Below are 16,278 nucleotides of genomic sequence, written 5' to 3'. Positions count from 1 at the left end.
TACAACTCAGAAGACCCAATCAATAGGTTTGAGCTAAAAATTCTCTGAGCCAAAGTTAATAATATCTGAGGCATGGCTTCATTAAAGAGAGTGAAACATATATACTTTAAAGTATTCTATAGGAATGTTCTTCCTTTTAACTTTTCTCTTGATGTCTCAATTTTAACAAAATTATACGTTCAATGATTCAGATAACCAATAGTTTTTGCTACTGTTAACAGAAAATGGAAGCTGCATATTATGACAACATACTGGAGCAGCAGCGCCTGGAACCAGAATTCTTCAGGGTTGGATTTTATGGCAGAAAGTTTCCATTCTATCTGCGGGTGAGTGAAGTCCAAATTTTTATTATTCTCCTACTTATCTTATATTTTCATTGTTCTGAACGATCTCTGAAAAGTAAAGGAAGCCACTGAGCAACAGGGCTGGCACAGTGATGTGGTCACAGAGCTGCTGACACAGCTAGATCCTGGCCTCCAGTGTTGTCTGTGTGGAGCCTGCATGTTCTCCCTAACTGTATGTTTCCAAGGTAATTATTTGATTATTGCTACCTTAATTTTACCTAATGACTACATTTCAATTTTAAATTATTTCATTGCACCAAATCACACCCTCCCATTCCTTGCTAATCTTGATGAATTCTCAGCTGCATCCCTGGTCTCATTACACTGAATCCTATACACCTACCTATTCTTGATCTGAATAAACTAAAATCACATTTTAACTCCTTGTGGCAATTCACTAAATCTCATAGGCATATTCCTTATCTCATGGAATCAAATCCCACACACCAAGCCCAGAACTCACCGAACTAAAATTTTCAACGGCATTTCATTCCACTAATCCCATAGTCTCATTCTCCTTCATACAATACTAAATTGACCTGTGATGCCCATTCCTGGCATCGTTCCACTAAATTCCCCATTCCCACACATATTTCCATTGCATATAACATTTCTCTGGATAATTCTTGCAACAGTACTCAATCCCAACTCCTTTCCGTAGTAATAGTGCACCAACACCTGAATTTCTATCTCTGCTCTCTGTACATTAAGTTCCACACTGTCATCACCAGACTAACTCCGCTGAAATCCACTCTCTCTGCACTTAAACTAAACTCCCATTCTCAAACTCACTCCACTGAAACCCACGTTCCCAGCCCCGGTCCACTCCATTAAATTCCACATTCCCATCCCCGTTTCATTCCACTAAAACACATACTTCTACCTCCATCACCATTGAATCCCACACTTTTATCCCCACATTGGACATTGGCATCCACACTCCTGTCACTCCATGCTCAGTAAACTGAAATCTCACCCCACTCCTCACATGAGATGGTGCCGCTTAATTATTTCATCTTTTTCAGTTCCACTTGTTAGAGTAAATTAATTTGTGATTTTTCTTCAATATTCTTGCTATTGAGGGAGTGCAGGGTAGGTTCACAAGATTAATTCCCGGGATGGTGGAACTGTCATATGTTGATAGAATGGAGCGGCTGGGCTTGTATACTCTGGAATTTAGAAGGATGAGAGGGGATCTTATTGAAACATATAAGATTATTAAGGGTTTGGACACGCTAGAGGCAGGAAACCTGTTCCCGATGTTGGGAGAGTCCAGAACCAGGAACCACAGTTTAAGAATAAAGGGTAAGCCATTCAGACGAGATGAGGATAACAATTTTCACACAGAGTTGAGAATCTGTGGAATTCTCTGCCTCAGAAGGCAGTGAAGGCCAATTCTCTGGAGGTTTTCAAGAGAGAGTTAGATAGATCTCTTAAAGATAGAGGAGTGAAGGGATATGGGGAGAAGGCAGGAACGGGGTACTGATTGTGGATGATCAGCCATGATCACAGTGAATGGCGGTGCTGGCTCGAAAGGCCGAATGGCCTACTCCTGCACCTATTATCTATTGTCTATCTTTGCAATATCCCTCTGCAATTGGATCCTCGACTTCCTCATTCACACAGTCTGTCTGTATTGGTGGAAATGTGTCAGCCTTGATAACAATCAGCATGGGATCACCTCAAGGCTGCGTGCTCAGCCCCCTGCTGTACTCACTCTATACTCATGACTGCGTAGCCGGTCATAGTACGAACTCCATCATCAAGTTCGCTGACGACACCACTGTTGTGGGACGTTTCACTGATGGAGATGAGTCAGAGTATAGAAGTGAGATCGACCGTTTGACCAAATGACACAATAACCTGGCTCTCAACACCAGCAAAACCAAGGAACTGATTGTGGACTTTGGAAGTGGTAGAATGGGGACCCATAGTCCCGTTTATATCAACGGGTCAATGGTGGAGAGGGTCAAGAGCTTCAAATTCCTGGGTGTGCACATCTCTGAAGATCTCTCCTGGTCCGAGAAAACTGATGCAATTATAAAGAAAGCTCATCAGCGCCTCTACTTCCTGAGAAGATTACGGAGAGTCGGTATGTCAAGGAGGACTCTCTCGAACTTCTACAGGTGCACAGTATCTCTACCTAGCATGCTGATAGGTTGTATCGTGGCTTGGTTCGGCAACTTGAGTGCCCAGGAGCGGAAAAGACTGCAAAAAGTTGTAAACACTGCCCAGTCCATCATCAGCTCTGACCTCCCTACCATCGAGGGGACCTATCATAGTCGCTGCCTCAAAAAGGCTGCCAGCATCATCAAGGATCCACACCATCCTGGCCACACACTCATCTCCCCGCTGCCTTCAGGTAGAAGGTACAGGAGCCTGAAATCTGCAACACCCAGGTTGAGGAATAGCTACTTCCCCACAGCCATCAGGCTATTAAACTCAACTCAAACAAAACTCTGAACATTAATAGCCCATTGCACTTTATCTTTATCTGCTTATTTATGTGTGTATATATATATTCAATGGTATATGGCCACACTGATCTGTTCTGTATTTATTTATGCCTTCTATATTCTGTTGTGCTGAAGCAAAACAAGAATTTAATTGTCCTATCTGGGACACATGACAATAAACTCTCTTGAATCTTGAATATCGTTGCCATCACCTACCTCAACAATCCTTTTGGCCCTGGAGGAACCTTTTGCACTGGAATATCTGGCTTCACCTTGACTCTGCTTCAGCCTGATGCATGCTAAGCCATAACACTCATTTACTCCACTGCACCTTCTCATTGAAAGCTTTCTCTTCACACTCAACTAGACTTCTTTGTTTGCACCCTTTTTCTCATCGTAACAATCTCAATTTTTCAATATCCTACGTACTCAATCAGCATATAGTTTATTTTTCTCCCATAATTCAAGTAGTTCAGGGAAATTGCTGCTGCTTTATCAGGCCTGATGCTGGGAAAATCTTAACTTTATGTGTTCATGTACATCTTGGGTAACTGCCCATGTGTCTGCTTAATAGTGAATGGTGTCTTCATAAATACCTGTGATTTTCTTTCAGCAGAATATTGACATTCCTTGTATATTGACATTTATAACAAATCCACTGACTCCCACAGTTATTTGGACTAGACCTCATCCCACCCCACCTTTTGCAAAAAAATCATCCCCATTTCTCAATTTATTAATTTCCGTTGCATATACTTTCAAGATGAGGCTTTCCATTCCAGGACATCCAAGATGGTCCTTTTTCTTTTGCACACATGGTTTCCCCTCTGCTGTTGTAGATGGATCCCTCACCCTTTGTGTTTCATAGTCTACTCTTATCCTCCCCCAAGACAGGACCAAGATATTGTTCACCTGGCCCTTACCTTTAATTGCACCAGCCTCCACATCCAACAAATCATACTCCCACCACCAGTCATATTTTCCCATCCCTACCCCTTTCTGCTTTCAGCAAAGGTCCCTCCCCAACCCCTTGGTTCACATCCCTTTCCACCCAAACCTCCCCTTCCAGGTACTTTCCCCTGCAACTGCAGGTGATGTAACATCTGTCTCCATTCCTCCTCCTTCACATCCATCCAGGGACTCCAGCAGTTCGTCCTAGTGAGAAAAAGGTTCATGTGCATCTCCTCTAACCTCATCTACCTCATCAGAAAGTTGTGAATTTATGGAATTCCCTGCTACAGAGGGCAGTGGAGGCCAACTCACTGGATGGATTTAAGAGAGAGTTAAATAGAGCTCTAGGGGCTAGTGGAGGGAAGGGATATGGGGAGAAGGCAGACACAGGTTATTGATAAGGGGCGATCAGCCATGATCACAATGAATGGTGGTGCTGGCTCGATGGGCCGAATGGCCACCTCCTGCACCTATTTTCTATGTTTCTACTGCATTTGGTGCTCCCGATATGGTGTCCTTTACTTGGCGAGACTAGATGTAGACAAGGGGACCATTTTGCCAAACACTGGCGCTCGATCTGCCATGGCCTGCTGGATCTCCTATTTGCTAACCATTTTAACTCCCCTTCCCATTCCATGTTGACCATTCTGTCCTAGGTCACCTCTATTGCCACTAAGGCCACAAGCAAACCGGAGGAACAGCATCTCATATTCTTCTTGGGTAGTTTACAACCAAACAGTATGAACATTGAATTCTCCAATTTTAGGTAACTATCCCACAAACACACCACCTCCCACCCACAATCCCCCTTCCCCCCACTTTTTTTCCCTCTCTCTTCCCTGTGTCCCAGCTAGATGTGCACACCTATTTCTCCCTTCCCCCCCCCTGTATTCCTTCATGTTTAATGCAATTTTTATCCTTATCTCCAACTTTTTGCTTTTCATTGTCCAACCATCAGCCAATCAAAAGCCTTCCTCACCTATATACACCTGTCACTTGCCAGACTTTGTTCCACCCCACCTCTCTTCCAACTTTCTTTCCCGCCCCCTCCCCCTAACTACAATCAGTCTGAAGTAGGGTCCCGACCTGAAACATCGCCTATCCATGTGTTCCAGAGCTGTTGCCTGACCTGTTGTTACTCCAGCATTTTTTTGTAAACCAGCTTCTGCATATTCCTTGTATCCCTTGGAATTTGTCACAGTTGCTATATATGTTACATCAAAAAATGTATGTTTTTAGCACATATTTACTGAATATTTATCTGTGTGCTGTTTCAACTGGAAATAATTTATTTTGCAGTCCTTGTGGTGAGATCTCTCCCTGGTGGTTGAATGTAGTTAGTACAGCAAGATTTGTCAAGTATCTTTTGTGAAATTACATGCAAAGATAGATCATTTGGCTCGTTGAGCCTGCCATTTTAAATTGAGCCAATTTGATAATGAAGCGGAATGGTGGCAACAGAAGCAGACCAACCTGGAATGTGCATCCCATTTTCACAAGCAACATCAACCTCTGCTGTCAAGAGCATGTGCATGCCAAATCAAGCTTGTCATTATCTGAAACCCACCAAGGTGAAGAGGTGGCATCCTCGATCCCAAAGGACCACTGCTGATGTACACTTCTGATAGTGGAGAATCTGGAGAAGCTGGGTTATTATCAGAGCAGAGAAAGTTGAGATGTAATTTGAAATGGGCTTTCAAAATAATGACTGGTGTTGATACAAAAGTAAGGTGATATTGTTTGCAGAAATGATCAGTAATTAGATGGCATGATTATAACAAACGTACTGTGTGGCAGCTATATTTTAAATCACAAGTTCTGGCGATCTGGAGTTCATTTCTTAATATGAAAGTGGAGACACTTTCATAAGGTAATTGGATCTGTAGTAAGATTGCACCACATATCCCATACATTTAACATTTTGCTGTTCATTCAGATGAAATAAAGAAATCCAAACCATTATTCATTTTTCAATTGTACACGTGGTGCTATTTTCTGTCTGCAGATTTTGTTTAGACTTCTGGTCTTTCTTCTCCTGTATTGAAATAATTGTTGATGATTTCTTCATTCTAATTCTTTCCATTTGTCTTTCTTCTCACTCCAGAACAAGGAATTTGTGTGCCGTGGTCATGACTACGAGAGACTTGAGGCCTTTCAGCAAAGAATGCTGACAGAATTCCCACAAGCCATTGCCATGCAACATCTCAACCAGCCTGATGACACCATCCTGCAGTCTGATGCACAGTGTATCCTTCACTTGATCAGGAGCCCCAGTAATAGTCAATAGTTAATTATTTCTAGACCGGACGATCCCTGAGCAAACCTGTTTTATTTAATTGATCTCAGAAATCAATAGGAACTGAAAAGCTTCCTGCATCTCCCGTGGTTTAGAGTGAGGCAAAATTTGACAGCATTCCCTAGTATGGTTGAATGGCTGACTTGGCGATTAGTCACATACTGTACAGGAAATAATGCCAGTTGTGCTGCAAGTACCGTTTCAGTCGAAAGTAGTACCTTCAGAAGAGGAAGATTAGACATGGTCCTAGTTGGATGAATAATAAAGTATTGGCAATTAACCCAAAGAAATAGAAATTATCCAGCATTGGACAACGGACCTTTAAGTGTAAGATGATGGTCACATTTTTTTTCTGTACAGTTTTCTTTGACCTTGCTTTTAGATTTGCAAATATATGCAGTGTGCCCGATTCCAGAGAATGTGAGCGTTCTTCAGATGGAAAGAGTTCCAGACCGAATTAAAAGCTTTTATCGTGTAAATAACGTCAGCCACTTTCGATACGACAGACCCTTTCACAAAGGTTCAAAGGATAAAGAAAATGAATTCAAGGTAGAAGAACTAACAATAAACCCTCCTGCTCCTGCTATTGGGCTACCCTTCTCTGCAGTCTCTGCAGACTGTTTAAGTCTCAAAGGAAGGTCAGGCAGGGTGAAGGAATATCGTAACACTGAAGAGCTAAACTGTTTTTATTTCAATGTAGGGAATATTAAGGGGAAAGCAGATGGGACTATGATGTTGTGGCCATTATAAAAACATGGCTGCATCGGGAGACAACTGGCAAATCAATGTTCCGGGGTTTGAAAGTTTCAGACATGATCTAGAGAGAGGCAAAAGAGATGGAGGAGTTGCACTTCTAATCAGGGAAACAGTCACAGTGGCACACAGAATAGATATACTGGAGGGTTTGTCCACTGAGGCAATATGGGTAGAGCTTTGAAATAAGAAATGTGCAAGTACTCTAATGGAATTGTACGATAGGCTCCCCAATAGTAAATGGAAGATAGAGGAATACATATGTAGACAGATTAACAAAAGATGCCAAAGCAATAAGGTTTGCTCAGTGGGTGAATTTAACTTCCCCAATATTGACTGGGATTTGCCCAGTGCCAAGGGCTTAGATGGGGCAAAATTTGTAAGGTGTATCCAAAAGGGTTTCTTGAAACAGTATGCAGATAGCCCAACCCGAGAAGGGAACATACTGGACCTTGTGTTGGGAAATTAGCCTGGCCAGGTGACGGGTGATACAGTGGGATTAATGATCATAACTCCTTCAGTTTTAATGTGATAACAAGGATCTGCAGATGCTGGTTTATACCAGACACACAATGCTGGAGTAACTCAGTGGGTCAGGCAGCAACCCTGGAGCACATGGTTAGGTGATGTTTCAAACTTCAGTCTGAAGAAGGTTTCCGACCCAAAATGTCACCTATCCATGTTCTTCAGGGATGCTGCCGGACCCGCTGTGTTACTCCAGCATTTTGTGTCTATATGCTTCAAGATTGTTTTGAATAGGGAGAAGGCCGGACTTCGCGGGAAGGTACTAAATTGGAGTAAGGCAAATTACAATGTTATTACACAGCAGATCAGGAGGCTACACTGGGAGCAGTTATGTCCAATGGGAACAGTTATATATAGGCTAAGTCCACATCTGACATGGCCAGCTGATCAAGTTCACAACTGGCATGTTCGAGTAATGAGGAGGGATATGGAATGTGGGGAATCTGATATGATATGAATAGGAATATCAGTGTGGAGAATACTAGCCAGTTTTAGATGAAGAAAGAGGAGGTGTTGGGGGTCTTGAACATTAAGGTGCATTGATCTCCAGGACCTAATAGAATCTATCCTGGGTTATTAAGAGGAGATTGCAAGAGCCTTGACAAAGATCTTTACATCTTCTCTAGCCACAGGTGAGGTCCCGGACAACTGAGGAGTAGCAAATGTTGTTCCTTTATTTCGGAAATAAATTAGAGAGAATCCAGGGAATCCAGGTCAGTGAGGCTCACATCAATGGTGAGGAAGTTATTGGAGAGGAACCCCCATGCATTAAATGGAACTCAGAAGCCAGAGCTACATGTGTTAAATAGAGTGCAGGATTTTGAGCCCCATAGTGTTAAGAGGAGGGCAGGAAGCTGGGTAGTGTTAGAAAGGAAGATCAAAAACCAGACCCCCGGTGTGTTAAAGGAAGCTGAACCAGAGTCCTGGTATATTAAAGGGAACACAGATACCTGTACCACAAACCCTGGTGTGTTTAATGGAATGTGAAATCAGCATCTTGTGAGGTAGATGCAAAACGGGTCGGGATTTCCAAAGAAATGGGTAATGGACTATCAGTGTTTTCCTGTCACAATTGTTTAAATATAAAGTTTTTTTCCTTAACAAGGAGATTTTATTCAATTAATCAGTTACAGTACTGAAAAGATCAAAACTGCACTGTAGTTTGCAAACATCAGTCATCAGATTACAACATTATTATCCTTATCCACAATCCCCTCGATTCCCCACGGCAACCAGCATTCACGGAAGACCTCTAGAGTTTCCATCCACACCGCACGTTCCCTCTCCAGCAATCCTCAATTCCATTCCCAATGTATTGGTTAAGATGACTATATCGTAAATCTATTTTCTAACATAATTATTCATTCAGAGACATTGCCCATTTATTTTTTCTCTGCCTCAGGTATTTTCTTAAAACCTGTATTTCATAAATGTGCTCGAACCCAGCATGTAAATATTCATCCAGCAAAAAAAGAAATAGAGATCCTGACTGAATATCTCTCACCAGCACTAGGTCTTCTGAATGTTTTATGTCCAGTGTGTCTGTTAGAAGCCATTCTCTTCAAAGTCCTGATAGGCTGGTGGAGCAAAGAAATAGGTTGGTTAGAGTGACAAAGTGCTAAGTTAACTTATTTTATTAGGACATGAACTTCACAGACCAGTTCATTTTCCCCTCTCCTTCCTATCGTCTGTTTAGTTGCAGAAAAACTAGACCTTTTCTGTTCAGTTTTGCATAAACCTAAATTTATCACTACAATTGTTTTGTAAAGTGAATCATTAACAAGAGAAAAGCACACCAAAGGATTCATAATAAAACAGAATAATTTTAATTTAACTGTTTTAGCATTCTAGAAAACTACTGGATTAAGTGAAACTTCCAACTTCATTGGAGAGTAGGACTCTGAGGACAGTTAGTTGGGTGGTGTGGGCTGATAGGAGTTAACAAATACACCAATTTGCAACCAATTTCGTCAGCATTGCATGGCAATCATGTTTAAATTGTCTGCAAAATTACTGGAAAGCATCTTTCCACCTGTGGATGGAGCATAAAATGGTTTTCTGTATGTGCAATATTTAGGGATGTGAGAGAAAGAAATTTGAGATGTGCTAGGCCTGACAGGAATTGTCTGGTGGTAATGATTTTGTATCGTTTTGTCTCCTATCTAGAGTCTCTGGATCGAACGGACAACCTTGACCCTTACACACAGCTTGCCTGGGATCTCCCGCTGGTTTGAAGTAGAGAAGAGAGAAGTGGTAAGTTCTGCCTTCTAATGTTGATTGTACGTGTGGTCTGTATTATTACCTTTCATCATGTGGCTTGCAGGGGAATGGCAAATTAATATTAAAGGTCAAGATCCATTGTACAGGATTCTTACAATGTTCAGAAAAGTAAGAATAGAGAAAAGTAGGAAGGCAGGAAAAACACTGCCGGTTCGTATATTTACATAATCACATTTTCGCTGATGAAATTTTGATTAAAGTAATCCTAAGAAGCAAGTTTATATGTAAAATAAACGACTTACCTTATGTTTTGTCCCGTACGTGAGATCCGTTCCGTTGCCTGCGTTGACGGCGTTAGAAGTAGCTTTTTATTTTACTCCAGCGCTGAAATTGTCCCGAGTTTTTAATTAATTCCGAGATAGGCAGTCAGAACGATTATTCAGCATTAGGTAGCAGCCCGAGAAAATATATCTCGGACGGACAGGAGTAAACGGCATTTTAATCCTGTAAGATTAAAACTGTAAGATTAAAACTGTAAGACCTTGTCTTTCACCATTACTGAATCCAATAAAACCACTGAGATCTCTGTATTTCTCCAAATATCACCTCCTCTGCATCTGATTTTGATTACTTCACCAGCGACAGCTGCCAACCGCTTAAGTTTTGGAATTTCCATCCTAAATTTCCATAACTTTTCATATTTACGGCTGTAAAGAGTTCTTTAAAATCACTTACAAATCGCCTTCATATACTTTGAAGCGATATCAACTCCAGTTTGTAATGTTTTATATCTGTTTTTGTTTTACAGGTGGAGGTGAGCCCTTTGGAAAATGCAATCTATGTTGTGGAGAACAAAAACCAAGAGCTGAGAACTCTCATCAACCAGTACCAGCACAAGCAGCTACATGCTAACATTAATCTGCTCAGCATGTGTCTGAATGGAGTGATCGATGCAGCAGTCAATGGAGGAATAGCCAGGTACCAGGAGGTAAGGGTGAGCTGAGCAGTCTCAAATTTGCACTCAGCCATTTTATCATTGATCACCAGATGCAAATGAGATTTCTGCAGTATTTCTATCTCATTTCTGACTTTTTGAACATTGCATCTAATGACTGGTACCTTCAAACCAAACTGATTAATTTCACAACTTTTATTTATATGCATGAATCCAAGCTAAATGAGGGCATTAGGTGATTAACCTGCAAGCCACTGAAACATACACAATATGAATCATAGAATAGCACCCTTAATCAAGTAGAACATAGTGATGCAAATAAAGAGATGGAATAGAGTATACTTTCTGCTGGGCTTGGTTTAATTAATATTATAATTTATAGAAAAGTGCTAATGACACTAAAGGCTGATAAATACTCTGGTGCTAGTGGCCAACATCCTGGTGTTATCTTTGAGGCATAAAGTTACACGGCACAGAATCAGGACCTTTAGCCAAATTAATCCATGCTGACCAAGGTACCTGCTGAGCTGACTCTCATTTGCCCACATTTGGCCTTTCTGAACTATTCCTATCCATGTATCAATCCAAATATTTTTTAACCATTCAATTTGATGAGAGCTGGGTGCAGAGAATGTGGATACAGTGGTTGTCATTTCCAAAATTCCCTAGGTTCTGGAGAACTCGAAGTGAACTGGAAAACAATAAATGCAGCGCTGCAATTAAAGAAAGTAAGGAGAGAAATTCGGGAGCTACAGACCAGCCTGCCTAATATTAGTTGTCAAGGAAATGCAGGAGGACAGTAATTAGAAAATGATACAAAAATTAGAAAACCAAAACATGATTAGAGGCAATATGATTTTATGAAAGAGAATTCTGTTTATTGACTGTGAATATTTTGAATGTATAACTAGCATGGTCAATAAAGGTAAGTTAGTTAATGTAGTGTACTTGATGTTTAAGTGATTTGTGGAAATGAAAGGGTGGACCAGAGAACCGGAGGGAATGGTCCCTTTGGAATATCAAAAGAGTACAGGAAGGAAATAGAGAGCTTAGCAACACAGTGTCTGGACAGCAACCTATCCTTCAATAACAGCAAGATGACGGAGCTAGTTATTGACTTCAGGAAGGATAGTGGCGTACATATTGCAATCAGCATAATTAATACTGAAATGGAAATGGTTGCGAGCTTCAAGTTCCTGGGTGTAAATATTACCATCAATCTGTCCTGGTCTAACCAAATTAAAGCTATGACCAAAAAAGCTCACCAACACCTCTAGTTCCTCAGTACAATACCTCCAAAAGCTTAAAGTACCTCCAACAACTCTTACCAACTTCTACATATATACCATAGAAAGCATATTATCAAATTAAATCATAACTTGGTTTGGGAACAGCTCTGCCAAGACCACAAGAAATTGCACAAAGTTGTGGATGTAACCTAATCCATCACACAGATCAGATCCCCACTTTTGACTCCATCTACAATTGCACACTGCCTCAGGAAAGCAGTCAACACAATCAAGCCAAACTTCATCTCAGTCATTCCCTCTTCTCTTCACCCTCATTGAGCAGAATATACAAAAACTTTAAAGCACATACAACCAGACTCAGGAACAGCTTCTTCTCCTCCGTTATCAGACTTCTGAACAGTATTCCATAAGCTATGATGTATTGTCGATCTTTCACTTGACCTCAATGTGGACATTGGACTTTTTCTCTGGAAAACTATATTCTGCACTCTGGTATTTTTTCTCTTTGCTCTGTGTTACTGTGTATGGCTTGATAGTTTTTGTATCTAATATTACCTGATTTGATTGGATAGTGCACAAACAAAATCTTTTCACTGTGTATATGACAATAATAAACTAATACCAATACGAATACCAAGAAGGAAAGGGCAAAATACATCTTGTGATAGAATTCCATTGCAGAGGAAATCAGACAGGATGATACATTGAATTTGGAGGTTGATGAAGTGCAGGTAAAGAAAAAGAAAGCCCTTTTATCTAATATGAAAGAGGGGAAAGCAGAAGTGTGGAAATGGAGGAGATGTGGTTGTCAAATGTGGTTGAGAGAAAGCCATGGTTAAGGAACAAGGAAGTCTATCTAAAATATATCCGGTCTTGACATAAGAATAGATGTAATGGAGTTGGAGAAACTGGGAGAATAGAATTGAATTATTTCATGGAGCAAAGTGGAGGCCATATAGTCGAGATAGCTGTGGATGTCAGTGGGCTTATAATAGCTTTTGATAGCTAACCATTTCCTCAGTGTACGAGGTTTCAAGATGGAGAACCCATGTGGGAATGCAGAGCAGATATGGGCAGCAAGGTTTATGAAATATTTGAGTTCTCTACAGTGTAAGAAGCACCACCAATAAAGTGATTAGGGTAGTGAAAAAAGAGTTGACAAGGGGAGCCTGAGTAGGAATGAAACAAAGACTATTCCATGTATCTAACAAAGAAAAGTGCATATTTTGCATCCATGTAAGTACCCACAGCCACACCTTTGAGTTGCAAAAAGTGATTAGAGTTGGAGAAGTTGTTTGATGTAATAACAAGTTAAATTAAGAGTTATAAATATTATGTCATTAAGAAGAAAAAATGAGCATTGGCCTTTTGTAGAAGTGCAAAATGGATTTTTGAGAGTGCGGAAAGATCGAGTAGATTGGATACTTCCAATCCTCTTGAATTTAGAATACTGAGAAGCAACTTTATTTAATCAGATAAGGCAATATGTAAATAATGTAAGGAATTTTCTCCTGCACAGGAGTCTAAAACTACTGAGTCAAAATATCAGGGTAACGTGTAGCCTACTTAAAACTGAAATGAGGAGGACTTTCTCCTCTCAGAGAATTATGAATCTGAAATTCTCAAAACGAGGGAACTCTTGGAGTCAAAACATATTCAAGGCTGAGAAAGCAAGCTGGTCATATTGACCTGGAGTTTCCAGTTGAATGCATTGTTCCTTTAGTAGTACATTTCACCATTAATTGATAAAGCTGAGCAAATAATCACATAATTATAAGTGTAAGTTCAGTACAAATATTCACAGAATTTTAAGTGTAACGTATGTGCTGCATACAAAATGCTGGAGTAACTCAGCGGGACAGGCAGCCTCTCTTGATAGAAAGAATGGGTGATGTTTCAGGTCAAGTCCCTTCGTAGAAGGGTCTCAACCCGAAATGTCACCCATTCCTTCTATCAAGAAAGGCTGTCTGTCCCGCTGAGTTATCCAGCATTTTGTGTCTATCTTCAGTCTATCTACAGTTTCTTACGTATATGTGCTGCAGAGTTTGAACTTATGTGACATTTTGTTTTGGTTCAAAGCCATTAATTAAAATCTGATCCCACCCAAAGGTCAACCATGAATGACCTTGGTAAAATTTATAATTGCTGGAAGGTTCTGATGATTGCAACCTTTGTGGAAGCATGAAAATGAAGCTGATTCTTTTTGACACAAGTTTTTTAATATCATTTCTTAAATTTGAGCACAGTCTTAAATTTACAGACTACACCAAAAAAAGATAAAAGGTTCTATGAAGTTTTTTGATGTTACTTTTAATTATTGAAAGAAAGATTATGCATAATTGATGGATGCTACTGATTAAAAATATTTATTCATTTGAATAACCCTATTTTAAACAAACTGAACGATTACTGTTATGCATAATTAATGGCTGGCCACTAATTAAAAATGTTTATTCATTTGAATAACCCATTTTAACCAAACTGAACTATTACTGTTAAATATATAAAATAAATATATAAACACATTTTAAAATTATCTTCCAAAATACTGATTGTATTGATTCATGGTAACTTTTACATTATGAATGAGTTAGAGCAGATATTTGGGGGAGAAAAATGTTACTCAAACCTAATGTAATTTGGGCACAGTTTGTGTTTAGATTGCTGGTTTCACCCTACCCTAATCCTGCAAATACTAGAATCTTGATAAAATGTTTAATTTTCTTTCCTCTTGACAGGCATTTTTTCAAAAGGAATATATAGTGAGTCATCCAGAGGACAGTGAGAAGATTAACCAGCTGAAGGAACTGATGCAGGAACAGGTACTGTATTCCCTTCTGTTCCTGCATCTGCATGTCTGCCTCTGCATCTCATAGTTTCATATTATTGTACAGCAGAGAAACAGGCCCTTTGGTCCATCACATATATAACCTTTACAATGTCAATCTATACTAATCCCCACTTGATTGCATTAATTCCATATCCCTCTGTGCCTTGCCTATTCAAGCACCTGTCTAGATGGCTCTTGAATGGTGTTACCTTCCTCCCTCCTCTGACAGCTTATTCTAGGTATGAACTATTCTTTGTAGGAAAAAACATCCCTCAGATTCCTTTTAAATGTCCTCCCCTTAAAACTAGATCCTCCCATAGAAACTAGGCATCCCTTTTCACCATTGGAAACAGACTTTGGCTATCTCTCCTATCTGTGTCTTTCATAATTTTTCAAAGCATGGCCTTACCAATGTTTTGTAGACCTATAACATAATGTCCCAATTCATGTACCGAATGCCTCGGATTAAGACAACCATTCCATATGCCGCTTTCACCACCCTGACTATCTATGTTGCCACTTTCAGAGAGCTATGTACTTGAACATTTTAATCACTTTATTTGATAACATTCGCCAGTGCCCTGACATTCACTGTATATGTCCTGATCTTACTTGTACTTCATACTTGTCTTAGTTAAATTCTATTTACCCACTTTTCTAGTTGATCACTATTTTGTTATTACCTCAGACAAACTTCTTCATTGTCCACTATACCCCTGTACTACCAATTTTGGTGCCATCTGCAAACTACTCATGCCATCTATATGACGAGCTAAATTAAAATGGATCACAGTGATCATGAATTTTGGTTCATGGAGTGTCTCCATTTGATTTTTAATAAACAGGCATTTTATGTGATTGTTGCCCACAGGTTCATATTCTTGGAGTGGGTTTAGCGATTCATGAGAAGATGGTACATCCAGAAATGCGGCCACTGCATAAGAAGCTTATAGATCAGTTCCAAATGATGAGATCCAGCCTTTGTCATGTGAGTATTAATGCCACTGACAAAAGGGATGAGATTGAATGAAAATGCCTTACACCATTTTTTTTACTTTGTTCATCGCCCGTTTTTTTCAAGTTTGTCGAACCAGAGTAAAAATTCCTTCCACACAGTGCACAGCAGTAGTTCAGCTTCTTTGGCAGCCTCTCCCAAATTCTTAACCTCTACCATTGAGTAGGACAAGGGCAGTAGTTACACAGAAATTATTATCGCAATCAAATATCACTCCAAATCCAAGGCCATCCTGACTTGGACTTACACTGGTATTCCTTTATTGCCCACCGACAAGGGTCATGATTATGAAGGTTTACAAAAGTGCTGGAGAAACTCAGCGGGTGCAGCAGCATCTATGGAGCAAAGGAAATAGGCAACGCTTCGGGCCGAAACCCTTCTCCAGACTATGATGACCATGATTATGAAGCTTTCTGGAGATAAAACAAAATTGTGTAGTTAAAATAGTTTTTATATTTTAGAAAAGAAAATGCAGAAAGATGATAATGAACTGATTTAGTGGGTATAAAAGTAGTAAAAGGAATTCAATCTGGACAAGTGTTCAGTAATGTATACATGGAAGACAAACAAGTCAAGAGGATGTGAAAAGATACCAACATGTGCAGAGGGAAAGAGCAATCTTAATGTACATGTTAACAGATTCCTAAAAGTAACAAGACGTGAATAAGATTATTAAGAAACAG

At 40.0% G+C, this 16,278-nt stretch overlaps 1 protein-coding gene across 1 annotated transcript in view; it reads left to right on the top strand.

Annotated features, from left to right (window-relative positions):
• Nucleotides 1-16,278, top strand: part of dock3 (dedicator of cytokinesis 3) — a 327,231-nt gene that overhangs the window by 274,631 nt on the left and 36,322 nt on the right. The window contains exons 40-46 of the mRNA XM_055647822.1: nucleotides 222-326; nucleotides 5,856-5,997; nucleotides 6,430-6,596; nucleotides 9,492-9,578; nucleotides 10,354-10,533; nucleotides 14,489-14,572; nucleotides 15,452-15,568. Coding sequence (XP_055503797.1) covers nucleotides 222-326; nucleotides 5,856-5,997; nucleotides 6,430-6,596; nucleotides 9,492-9,578; nucleotides 10,354-10,533; nucleotides 14,489-14,572; nucleotides 15,452-15,568 — 882 coding nt within the window. The remainder of the gene's footprint in view (nucleotides 1-221; nucleotides 327-5,855; nucleotides 5,998-6,429; nucleotides 6,597-9,491; nucleotides 9,579-10,353; nucleotides 10,534-14,488; nucleotides 14,573-15,451; nucleotides 15,569-16,278) is intronic.

Source organism: Leucoraja erinacea, chromosome 16 (genome assembly GCF_028641065.1).
Source record: "Leucoraja erinacea ecotype New England chromosome 16, Leri_hhj_1, whole genome shotgun sequence".
NCBI classification, from domain to species: Eukaryota; Metazoa; Chordata; class Chondrichthyes; order Rajiformes; family Rajidae; genus Leucoraja; species Leucoraja erinaceus.
This window is presented reverse-complemented; position numbering and strand designations above follow the sequence as displayed.